Raw genomic sequence first — 12599 nt, forward strand, 5'->3', positions numbered from 1 at the left:
GATTTCATTTGTTTATTTATATTCATTCGTTAATGGACAGATGGTCGTTTGGTATGTTTTTATTGTATGTATTTATTGATTTTGTGATATAATTGATGAATTGAGCCACACATATGCCACTAATTATTTTAATTGACAACTACTTATATACTCCTATTTGGAACACTCTGAGATATGCTCCCGAGGAAGCTGGATGTATTTCTGGGCCAGCGAATTGCGTTAAACTATTGGATACTTGGAGGTTCTTCTTTCCATTATTGGGCTACCTTATATCCTGGACTGTCAGTTACCCCTTTTGATTCGGGTGAGTTACCATACTCCGGAGGAAGACAACAGCCCCATCTTTATTATTCAGCCATTGCAGGTGTCCAGGGACTGTGGACCAACACCCATTGGGAATCCGGTAAACCTCTATGCCTAGAGGGAGATAAGTCCTGATTAACTGTGTGAGCACCTATGACTGTGTGTTCTCATTTGCCTGGAAGGAGTATCTACCATGGACCAGCAGTGCTGATTTTTATATATTTTAATGTGGCTATATTACATATTTTAATATGTGCAGGTTTATTTATTGAATATTATTTAATATACTTTTTATTTTTATTTCTGCATATTTTTTATTTAATTGTCTGTGTTTGTGATTTAGTGTTATTAAATTGTTTATTACGACCTACTGTCCATTTAGTGATCACTTCATTTTTTTAGAGCTGGTTTTTCCTGTATTTTGTGACTTCTGGTAGAGATTCTGAGCAACCATAGGGTACCTCAGAGGATCGATGGTGCCAACAATGATGCGTCTTTGTACATAAGCAGCCATAAGAGGCACTGCTGATAGGTATCACTGTACATATCCCCGCAGCTGTGGCACTTGCATATTTCCACAGAACCACTGCGTACAAAGTCACAGCTGTGATGGGATTAGCGTCCACCTCAGTTCTTTCCAACAGTGCCTATATAATAAACTACTGCAGCGTCGAATGTACTTGTTTGTGGAGCATAATTTGTGTTACAGTAATTCATACTTTGTATGCTAAGAAATGGCCACATGTTGGAGATGCGGAGTTATAGGCTTTTCAGTTGTATTTAAACTTACGACTGAAAAGGCAGAACTTGGTTTTGATGCAGTGTTTCCGCTTAGGCTGAGTTCAGTGAAGATCTGTTTACACAAATGTGGGCTATGCAGACATGGGGCCTGATTCACTATGGATCGATATTGCGATCGCAGCTGCGATTACGCACACGGACCCGCTGCGAAAAAAAGCTAATGTTTGCATTCACAATGCCTTCGCAGCCTAACTAAAGACATCCACTTCCCCTTACTCACATCTGTAATACATTGCAAGTCTGCGAAACCATAACATCGAGTACCATCAAGTAACATCGGAGCCTTACGCACAATTACACAAGGTCAGACCTTACTCAGAAATTGCTAACCTTTCTGTACACAGTGAGAACTCAAGCTGCGTGTGTGACACTCTGGTGTTGTGTGGGTGCTGATGAAGACATACCTGTTTTTTTCTGGGCTATAGACCTTCCCGTCAGAGAGGTAGAGCACCCCCCATATCCCAACACAATTCACACCCCGTGATGTATAAATATTCCATCAGGGAGGTCAGGCTTTCGCTACTGGGCAGAGAGGTGAATTTGTTCCCTAACTACAGCTGAGGCTCTTATTTTCATTAAATTATCAACTACTGTACATCGAATGTGCAACAACCAGGGCCGGCCGAGCCTTAATTTTTTGGTAAGCGAAGATAGATTTCGGCGCCTCTTGATGGACTTTGCGTGTACCGAAGTCACAAGCCCGAAAAAGGAAAGGGCGTGGTCTCATGGGTATGGCTTACCCACAAGACATACATTTATTGTCTTAAACTCTAGACACAACGTGCGCCGTCCACAAAGGGGGCGTGGCCTTGCTTCACAACACTGTTTCGTCACTCTGGGTGTGTGCCGAGCACTCCTGGAGATTATGGGCTCCCTCCAGAAATTCTCCCCGCACTGTGTAAATGCCTGTGTGCATGCGCTTCTAGGTTAAGTGCCCGGAGCGATTTAATTATTCCTCATGTTAGCCCTTGGTTAGCCTCAAAAAATAGCTGTAGATCTCGGGATAAGTGGCAGGAGGTATTCCAGTAATGCCCTTAGTATGCCCACAACTAGCCCGGAGTGTTCACTTAATGCAGATTTGTCCTATCAGCTCAAGATTCTGCGAAGGAAAAAAAAAAGCATTAAATGTACCCTGGGGCAAACTTGCGGGCTTAACGGTAATTGAATACTTCCGGTCACTTAACCCCATATCTAAAGCTGTAGGATAAAGCCCACAGATAACTGAATATACTGTATATGTCCCATCAAATTAAAACAGCAAAATTTGCAGTTACATAAATTAAAATATAATGACTTCCCCCTACCAGAAAATAGATGGGACAGGAGAAAAACCAGCCACATTCAAGGAATACTGTATCTTGAAAATGAAAAACATAATTTAAAGATTAAGAAATAGTTGTTTTAAATATCGCAAATTGACTCTAAAGTTAAAAAATGTTAAAGTAAAAAAAGTTAAAAAGTGGTAAACAATAAAAAAAATTTAAACTTTTGTTTTGCTGTGGCCAGGACCATAACAGGGCACAAATGCACCCTGTGCCAGCCCCACCCCCTGAGTGCACACATGACATTGCTAACTAGAAACAAGGGCCATGGAATGGCGATGGTGCTGCCCACAGACCCCTTGCGCTCTGTGCTGAGGCACCTGTCGCACACCCTTAGTTACGGTAATTCAATTGCCCTAAGCTTATCCCATCAGGTGCGCAGTAGTTGTCTTTGATGCTGGTTGCATTATGTGTGGTGAAAAATGGGAAAATCAGTTTGTACCCCACAAATGCACAAAATAACATTGGATAAATGTACTGTATACTGGGGAAATCAATTGTTTTTCCAGGAGGCCAAGGTAATGGGAGCCTGACAGAGGAATTCAATTGTTGCTCTGATAGGGCTCCCATTACTTTTCACGCACCAAAAACCATCGGGTCTAGACGCACAAATCTAAAGTCCTGGCCACAGCGCGAAAAGTGCACTTTGGCCCTAGTGTATGTATATGATAGGGAACATAGATTGTAAGCTCCACTGGGGCAGGGACTGATGTGAATGGCCAAATATTTTCTATAAAGCATTGCAGAATATGTGTGCGCTATATAAATAACTGGTAATAAATATATTGCCCTCATAAAAAATATACATAGAATACATACCTCTATTTGAAGTGAAGTATTTATATGTATTTTTATGATAGAAATACATAGAAATATGTCCACTTCAAATTCAAATAACTAACAAAAAACAGCAAGATATCAACAAACATCATACTCTTTCAAAACAATATATATGTGTGAGCCAGCACCTAAACCCATTGGAAGAGGTCATCTCCCGTCTCTCAGCCATTGTAGTCAATGCTGGGAGCCGCAAGGTTATTAAAGTTTACCCTGCGGTTCCCACCATTGACTACAATGAAGGGAGCCGTTCATTGGCTGAGAGTCGGGAGATGACCTCTCTCAGCCAATGAACGCTTAGCAGCGGGGTTTCCATGGTGATACCCCGCCACTAAGCTCTCATTCGGGAAGTACCATTCTATAGAACGGTACTAAGTTCGTGGATCAGGTTTTCGTTTTTTTTTTTTGCCAAGTCCGGGGATGCCTACTTTGAAACGAAGAGGACAGAACCTCGCATGGGAGATGGTGAGTATGTTCTTTTTTCACAGGTCCCCTATGGATACTTTACTGGACAAGTGGACCTATGCAACAGGGTTACATAGGTGAGTATGTGTACATGTGTGTGTGTGTGTATGTATGTTTAATAAACTTATACTGTCACAGTGTGTGTGTCCTGTGTTTTTTGTAAAAAATTTTTTACAGGTGAACTACAGGTACTAGTGGGCCCTTAATGCCCTGCATGCTGGTACTTGTGGTTCTCCAACTACCAGCTTGCGGGGCAGGCTTGCTGGGACTTGCAGTTCTACTTGTAAAGACAATGTTTGATATTCTTTATTTACACCACACCACACTATCAACCCGCCACCGGGCTATCAGCCTGGGCCTGGGGTGCCCTGGAGAGGGTGACCCCTTTATTGGGAGGGTCCCCAGCTCTCCAGGGATCCCCGGCCTGGGCTGACTAGCGGTCAGGGCTGATGCTGGGGGGCCCGGTGAAAGGGCTCCCCTGGCTGTGGCATCAGGCCCCCGCTAGAAAAAGTCCAGTGCTGGTTCTGGAACATACAGGGGAACCCTACTCATTTTTCTCCTCTGTATTTCCAGAACCAGGACCGGATCAGAGCCCAGAACTGGTTGCGCAGAATACGGGGGACCCCTACGTTGTTTGTTCCCCATGTTTTGGCAACCAGTGCTGGTTCTGACTAGCCCGGTGCTGGTTGTGCTTAAGTACAGGGGACCCCTACGTCGTTTGTCCCCTGTATTTAAGCACACCCAGCACTGGGTCACTAATGCCCGGGGCTGGTTGCTCTTTTTTGGGGGGGTGCACGCCATTTTTTTCTTTTTTTACACAGGTTTTTTTTTTTTTTTTTACCACAGCAGCACAGACGGGTCTCACGGACCCATCAGTGCTCTGTGTCAATGACACAGATGCAAGTAGCACGGACCTCCTGGTCCGTGCGTGCATCTGTGTCATTGAAATACACAGCAGCACAGACTGGTCTCACTGACCCATCTGTGCTCTGTGTCACTGTCAATCACACAGATGCATGTAGCACGGATCTCACGAGTCTGTGCTACATACAAATGAGCACCATAATGCTTATTGGCTGAGAGCCGTGACAGACGGCTCTGTCAGCCAATCAGCACTTTGCCCATTAAAGGCAAAGGCATTTTTTTTAAATGGCCACTCGAGGCAAAACCTCGAGATCCGACAGCAGATTTCGAGGTTTTGCCTCGGGAGAGGGATCCGGGGCAGACAGGGAGATCCGAGCTTGGGCTCGGACCGCCGCGGATCCCCGAAGTTCGGGTGGGTTCGGTTCCCAGGGAACCGAACCCACTCATCCCTAATATAAATGTGTGTGTGTGTGTGTATATATTTATATATATATATATATTTATTTTGACACTGTTGACCACTCTCTTCTCATACAAACACTGCAATCCCTAGGTCTTAAGGACACAGCTCTTTCTTGGTTTTCTTCCTACCTATCTGATCGCTCTTTTACTGTTCGTTTTTCTGATTCTGCCTCCTCTTCACTACCTCTATCAGTTGGAGTACCGCAAGGCTCTGTCTTAGGTCCTTTACTATTCTCAATCTATACCACCTCTCTTGGCAAACTAATCCGCTCTTTTGGATTTCAGTACCATCTGTGTGCAGATGATACTCAAATCTACCTATCCTCTCCAGATTTATCTCCATCTGTATCGGTCCATGTCACTGAATGTCTTTCTGCAATTTCATCTTGGATGTCATCTCGCCACCTGAAACTTAATATTTCTAAAACAGAATTAATTATATTTCCACCGGCCAATAACAGTTACCAACCTGATCTCTCTCTCACTGTTGATACCTCGACAATCCACCCTGCCCCACAAGCTCGCTGCCTTGGTGTCATCCTTGACTCTGAACTGTCCTTTGTTCCTCATATTCAATCTGTCTCAAAATCATGTTACATACATTTAAAAAACATATCCAAAATTCGACCATATCTAACACAAGACACTGCAAAAACTCTAATCCATGCACTTATTATTTCCCGCATTGACTATTGCAATAGCCTCCTTACTGGTCTTCCCAAAAACAGGCTATCACCATTACAATCCATTATGAATGCAGTTGCAAGACTTATCTTCCTTGCGAAACATTCTTCTTCTGCTGCCCCGTTCTGTCAGTCCCTCCATTGGTTGCCGGTTTTCTACCGTATTCAATACAAAATACTTTCACTTACACATAAGGCTATTAACCAAACCACACCAACATACATATCTTCACTCATCTCAAAATATCTCCCAACCTGACCTCTCCGCTCAGCACAAGATCTGCGTCTCTCATCCCCATGCATTACTTGCTCCCATTCACGGTTACAGGACTTTCTTCGCGCTGCACCCACTCTATGGAATAACCTACCTCGCACAATAAGACTTTCTTCTAGTCTCCAATCCTTCAAGCGTTCCCTGAAAACTCACCTCTTCAGGCAAGCTTATCAGATTCCAGAACCTACCACATAATCTTCATAGCTTCCATATCTAATTACATCCCCTTTTACAGTCCACACACAATCTCACACATCGTCTTCCTCTCACATCCTCATGACATTTGGTCGATATTCCTGTGTGACTGGATCATGCAGCCAATCAAGAAACTGTGCATTCTGGCTGGACCAAAATGCAATATATAGCACCTATCCTTGTGTATCAATGCCTATTTCCCTATAGATTGTAAGCTTGCAAGCAGGGCCTTCCTACCTATATATCTGTTTGTTATTACCCAGTTTTGTTCTGTTAATGTTCCAATTGTAAAGCCCAACGGACTATGCTGCGCTATATAAGAAACTGTTAATAAATAAATAAATATATATAAACATATATACATACATTTTAATAAACTCTCAATAGCTTTTTTTTCCCACCAAATATGTTAATGCTGGTCTTTGAAAAGATATAGCAATGGGTGTGTCTGAGCATGTGTATATATGTATACACTACACATTTTGGAGTTTAAAATATATATATCTTATAAATACTATCCTTTGCAAAAACATTAAACTGAGTAATGAAACCAAAACACTGTATATAGTGCACCCTACCCCTTCTCCTTCCCCCTTCCCCCAAGGCTGCACTGTCCGCTAGGATCTAAGGCAGGGGTGGCGGGGATAGCCCCAGGCTATCAGCCTCAGCCAGGGGTGCCCTGGAGGGACACCTTTATTGGAGGGGTCCCCAACTCCCCAGGGATCCATGGCCTGGGCTGACTAGCGGTCAGGGCTGTTGCTGCGGCTGGGGGGCTCCTTTGGCTGTGGCATCAGTCCCCTGCTAGAAAGGGTCTGGAGCTGGTTTTAAATATAGGGTGAACCTCACGCAATTTTTTTGAACCCTATATGTAAAACTAGGTCTGGCCCTGCTGCCTGGTGCTGGTTCTTGAATTATGGTGGAACCCTATTCATTTTGTTCCCCATAATTTTAGGAACCAGGACTGGCTGGCAAGTCTGGGGCTGGTTATGCTTTAGGGGGGGACCCTATGTAATTTTTTTATAATAAAAACACTTTATATTAGGTATTCAGCCAGAAACATACACAAATCACACTGATCTGTGTATGTTTCTGCCAAACTCGCAGCTCAGGAGGTGAGTGTTTAAAACTTCAATTTAACAGTGAGTTTGCTACAAACTCACCCGAGATTGTAAACTCGATTCTTAGTAAATTTGTGAGTTTCATCTTTTCCATGTAAAGTACTTCCTAGTTTGGCCAATGGTGAGTTTAGTTGAGTTTGCAAACTCTCATGAGTTTTAACAGTGAGAAGAGAAAACTCACTTCCAAACTCACACCTGTTTGGTCTTAGCAAATTTGCGAGTTTGAAAAAAAGGCTAAACTCGCATGAGTTTGCAAACACAACCAAACACAACCAAACTCGATTCTTAGTAAATTTACCCCTATGAGTGATGCCATTGCAGTGGCTAATTTATGCACGCCCCAGTAACCGTGTTCAAACGCACTGACACGCCTGCGTTTCATCCACCCCCCCGTCAACAACCCAAAACGCTCACTTCCTGTCAATCAGTCTGCGATGGGTCTGCATGGTCACGCGCACTGCAATGCATACGTATGCGCAGTATGCATTAATCGTCCTTCTGCATACGCAATTGCAATTGCGATCCGTAATGAATCAGGCCCTGGACAAAAGCAAAAATTCTCTTTTTTGGGGGCTTGGGTACGGGATGTCGGCGCTCAGGGTCCCGGCAGTCAGAATCATGACGCCAGCATCCAGACAGGGTTAGGCTATCGACAACTGTTGGTTGGTATACTAACATTCCCCCTCTCCCGGTTTGCAGTCGGGAAGACGGTGGACGTAATCCTGACTCCCCGCACCCTAATCCTAACCCTCCCCCCTTAGCGTAAACCTAATACTCCCCCTGGTGCCTAACCCTAATGCTAACCCTCCCCCTAACCCCGCTACTGACATTTGGGATTCCGACGGTCAGGATTCTGACAGTTGTCGGGATTCCGGCATCAGCATTCTGAGCGCCGGAATCCCCACGGTCAGGATTATGACCGCATCCCCTTTTTGGAGTATCTGATGTACTTCCAACTCTACGTCATACCCACAGTGCCTGCATGAGCAAGAGATGCAAAGGTGTCCAGATGAATAAGTACTGTATCACAAACGATGCTGAAATAATATCAGCATTGGTTATGTGATTAACTACAAAGTAACCCAAATAATTAAAAATTAATATACAGTAAATGGCCAAATAATCCAATTATGCCCACATTGTGTACCACCAAATTTAGGTTCCTCACTGAGTAAATATCAGAAGAAGTGACTTCAATGATGGGGAGTCAGCGTGACTATAGTATATAATCTCTTTATCATAGTGCTTGCATTATAAAGTGATTTGTTGTGGGTCCAGCACCTCAGAGGGTATTGCAAGCACTCTGATATGTATGACATTATGTTGCACTATGGCCCCACAGAAGTTCAAAGACTTTGGCCCGTATTCAATTTCCATCAAAAAGTCCTGGACTTTTCGCATGCCGGAGTTTTCGCCGTCATCGCCAGTTTGGCCTCTGGAAAAGTATCGCACTCGTCACCGCGATTCGCCGTATTCAATTGCAAAGGACGAATCCCGACGAAATTGAGATCCGCGAAAAGTACTGTCAGATTTGGGGAATTTAGCGTGTCACCCCCCAAAAGATGCACTGACATAGGGGATCACTATGGATTCCCCCGAATAGCCCTGCTGAAGGTATTTGGGGTGCTTTAATGCTCTCAATTTGTGCAATTTAGCGTCTTTGTACAAGTGGTGAAGAATAGCATTTAGCAGTTTTTTGGGGAGAAAATAAGTATTCCCAGCAAACTTGGGGTACTTGAAAATGGGTGCAAGCATGGTTATAATTTGCTAAAGTGCGTTTTTAAAAAACGCACCTTCAGCAAGCACCTGCAAACAAAAAAACAGCTTGGGCATGCAAGGGGGACCCCCATTAGTCGATTTCGCTAGTTTTTAAGTTTGTCCCCCAACTTTGATTTTTTTTTCACCCCCAAAACAAAAGTACTTTTTTGTGGTGTTCTAAAGTAATTTTTTTAAAAATTTTTTACGCAGTTTACCTTTGGGGGACTGTCCCAAGGCTGCAGGGGTGTTCACACAACTTTACACCCCAAACCCCCAATTTTGCACTTTTTTCCGCCTCCTTTCAGAGGCGAATCTTGCCCGCTAGTTTGAAGGTGCAGACTTCTCGCACCGGCAGAAACTCTTTACAATTGAATGTGGGGAAAAGTTCTCGCCTGGCGAAATTACTTCACCGCCGAGAACTTTTCGACGATTTCGGCTTCTCGCCGGCATTTGAATATGACCCTTAGGGGTATATTTAATAAGATTTGTAACAATTGTCGTTGGTTCTGCCTGCGGTATTTAGAACAACAATAATATGAAATGCAAAATATTATTATTATATTATTATATTATATACTTAGTGTCAGGGACGAAAGGATTTAATCAATAAGGAATGTGGGTAAACAAGTCTGGGCCACCATAAAACTACAGGTTTCTAAGTTCTGATCATAGACTCTGGCTAAGGATTAAGGGCCTGATTTAGAGCTGGACGCAATGGCCATTATGGACACAGATCGAGCGATTGTTTGCCATCGTGCATGCCTATAAGCCGCACTGCGCGTGCACAGCAATCACATTGCGACTACAGATGCACAGAGAAATCCATCGCAAATTGATTGACAGGCCACCAGCGTTTGGGAGTGGTGATAGGGGGGTGGACTGAAAAAAACGCAGGCGTGTCTGCCCGCTCGAATGCCGTTTCAAAGGCGTGCATAAATGAGCCCATGCGATCCCGTTGCATATCAGTAGGGCTCCCAAGGCTGCGGCAGGTCAGACCTGCCACAAGGGCTAGATGGCTGCTCGATGTGCATCGATGTGACCGATATTTACACACATAAGCGACATGGTACGCATATGAGAAGGCAGCAGTGGGAGTCCTTATGCTCGGGTAACCTTTGCAACCATTAGCATATTTTCGCAGCTGCGATACTTACGAAATGCAGCTGCGATCGCATTAGCATCCGTCTCTGAACCAGGCCCTAAGTGTAGAATTTTTGCTATCTTGTTGGCTGTATTAACCAATGCTCCATCTGTATGTGCTAATTCATAGACAGGCATTGTTTTTGTTTTATCAACACTACACCTCTCCATTAACAATACAACCACAGTTTATTTCCTCTACTTGTCTCTTCTCTTTACATCTTATTTTTTGTTCGTTTGTTTGTTTCTTCTTCTTTTCTGCTGTTAGCCCCTAATTAAAAAAAATGGATGAGATTGCAGAACTGTGGACACTCATCTACCAAGCTGTTGATATGTGCATCTGACAACTTGTTGATTTTCCATATTTCATTGTTGTGTCATTCTGTCTTTTTTGGACCTCTGTGTAGGTCATTTATGTACTACCTCTCACCTTTTCAATACAATTTGCCTTTAAAAAAAACAAAGATAATACAACCACAGTGTCATGGTAAATATTATTGATTTTTACATGTAGAAACACTCTCGAATGTCAGAAGTTAGATTATTATAATTTGTGTTTGACTATTGAACCAGAAAATATCTCTTCCTCGTCTTAGTTCCAGTTCACATTCTACTTTTTGTCTTTTTTAAAGGTCCACCACATTTACCAACAACCATAAAAACAGCATTTGAGGTGCCACTTATGCCATCATCATCTTCATCTTTCTCTCCAACACATTCAATGACTGTCATCATATCAATAATATCCAGCTTTGCCTTGACTTTGCTGGTAATTGTTGCCCTTGTTTGCTGCCGAAGACAAAAAAAGCTGAAAAATATAAACAGGTAAGTACGTACGTGTCATTGTCGACATATGTGTCGTTTATGTCACAGAGCTGACTCATAGAGACAAGGGCCCTCATTCAGAGCCGTACACTCTGAGCAGAGCGCACGCTCTGAATGAGGGCCGGCCTCCATGAAAATGGAGCGTCCTTCTGGACGCTCGTATAGCTGTGGGTCACCACCCACAGGCTATACGAGCGTGCATTTTGATGGCCGCGATGGTGGAGACCATCGCGACCATCGAATTTGCGAGCCGGAGCCTGCGGTTGAGGTTTTCAACCGCAAGCTCCGGAGTGATTTTGGCTCTATCAGAGCCAAAATCACTCCCACTGACATCACTAGTGATGTCAGTAGGCCGGCTTCTGACGGGAGGCGTTCCCGTGGGAACGCCCCCGTCAGGGAGGCACGCCCCCGGCACGCCTACCAAAGGGGGCGTGCTGTCAATCAACATTGACAGCACGCCCCTTTGATTGGACACAACGAGCGAAGGACTTTCCTTCGCTCGTCGCGTCTGGCGCATGCGCACGACGGAGCTCCCTCCGCCGTGCGCATGCTCAGTCCAGAACATCGACCCACTTGCGAGCGGACAGCCGCTCGCGAGTGGGTCTGAATCAGGCCCAAGGTGTGCTAAAGGTATTGTCATATGTACTGATTTCTTACCCAGGCCACCGTGAGGTGCTGAGGGGGAGGCCCAGGAGCAAGTAGTGGGGGTTGCGGTGCCTTGAATGTCATCATTGCAAACGCACATCCAGCTGTAGAATGCCATGATTCTCGGCATTGCACAGCGGGTAGCTGTGCCATGATGATGCGATTCACTGCAAAACATATAATTTAACCCCTGGACCTCCACTTCTATGAGGCTGGGCTACTCTCCTGGAAGTCCAGAATAGTTTTTTGAAATGTAGGTATCTCCCAGCCATCACAAGCACCCTGTGAGTTTATGACGGTATGCACTCAGGGGGAGCGGCGAGGGTGGCGGTAAAGGGCACACTGCCTCCCTGTTATGGACTGGAGTAGGCAAGTAATAACATTATAATAGCGACCAATCATTTATGTTTTCTTGGGTTGGTAAGTATGGAAAATTATGTCTGAAGGGGAAGGGAGAGAATTGTCTAATTTTTAATTGTTGTTCTGAAAACAGAGCTGGGAATTGTTGGCATGTACTTTATGTAGTACATAGCAGTGCTGTAATGTTCTGTAAGAGACAGGAATGTCTGCTTTAAGAGTCTCCTCCACATGTCTGAATCATTCTGGAAGCAGCTGGACAAAACCTTCTCTCGGTGTGTGGTGGTAATGTCAGAGAAAAAAAAGGAAGGATGCAGATTTAGACAGAAATATTAACATTTATTCCAGAACAGTTTGTCAGACAAATGGGAGATGAACTGCTGTTCATGTACCATTACCTTTCATGTCTGATGGGCTGGCTAGTTACTCCTGGTGGTGACGTATGTGCAATTCTTATAGGGGGACATGTCAGACATCATAAATCTGAAGCTCCAATGTAAAAGATGAGTTTACTGCAATGAAAAAAATTCTAATCACGGTGTACATGTTC

The 12599-nt window shown here is 44.1% G+C and overlaps 1 protein-coding gene across 1 annotated transcript in view; it reads left to right on the forward strand.

The window, feature by feature from the left end:
* Nucleotides 1-12599, forward strand: part of MUSK (muscle associated receptor tyrosine kinase) — a 208099-nt gene that overhangs the window by 169140 nt on the left and 26360 nt on the right. Inside the window, exon 13 of the mRNA XM_088461250.1 lies at nt 10855-11047. Within this exon, the coding sequence (XP_088317376.1) occupies nt 10855-11047 (193 nt within the window). The remainder of the gene's footprint in view (nt 1-10854; nt 11048-12599) is intronic.

This window comes from Taudactylus pleione, unplaced genomic scaffold (assembly GCF_031769625.1).
Source record: "Taudactylus pleione unplaced genomic scaffold, aTauple2 ptg001032l, whole genome shotgun sequence".
NCBI classification, from domain to species: Eukaryota; Metazoa; Chordata; class Amphibia; order Anura; family Myobatrachidae; genus Taudactylus; species Taudactylus pleione.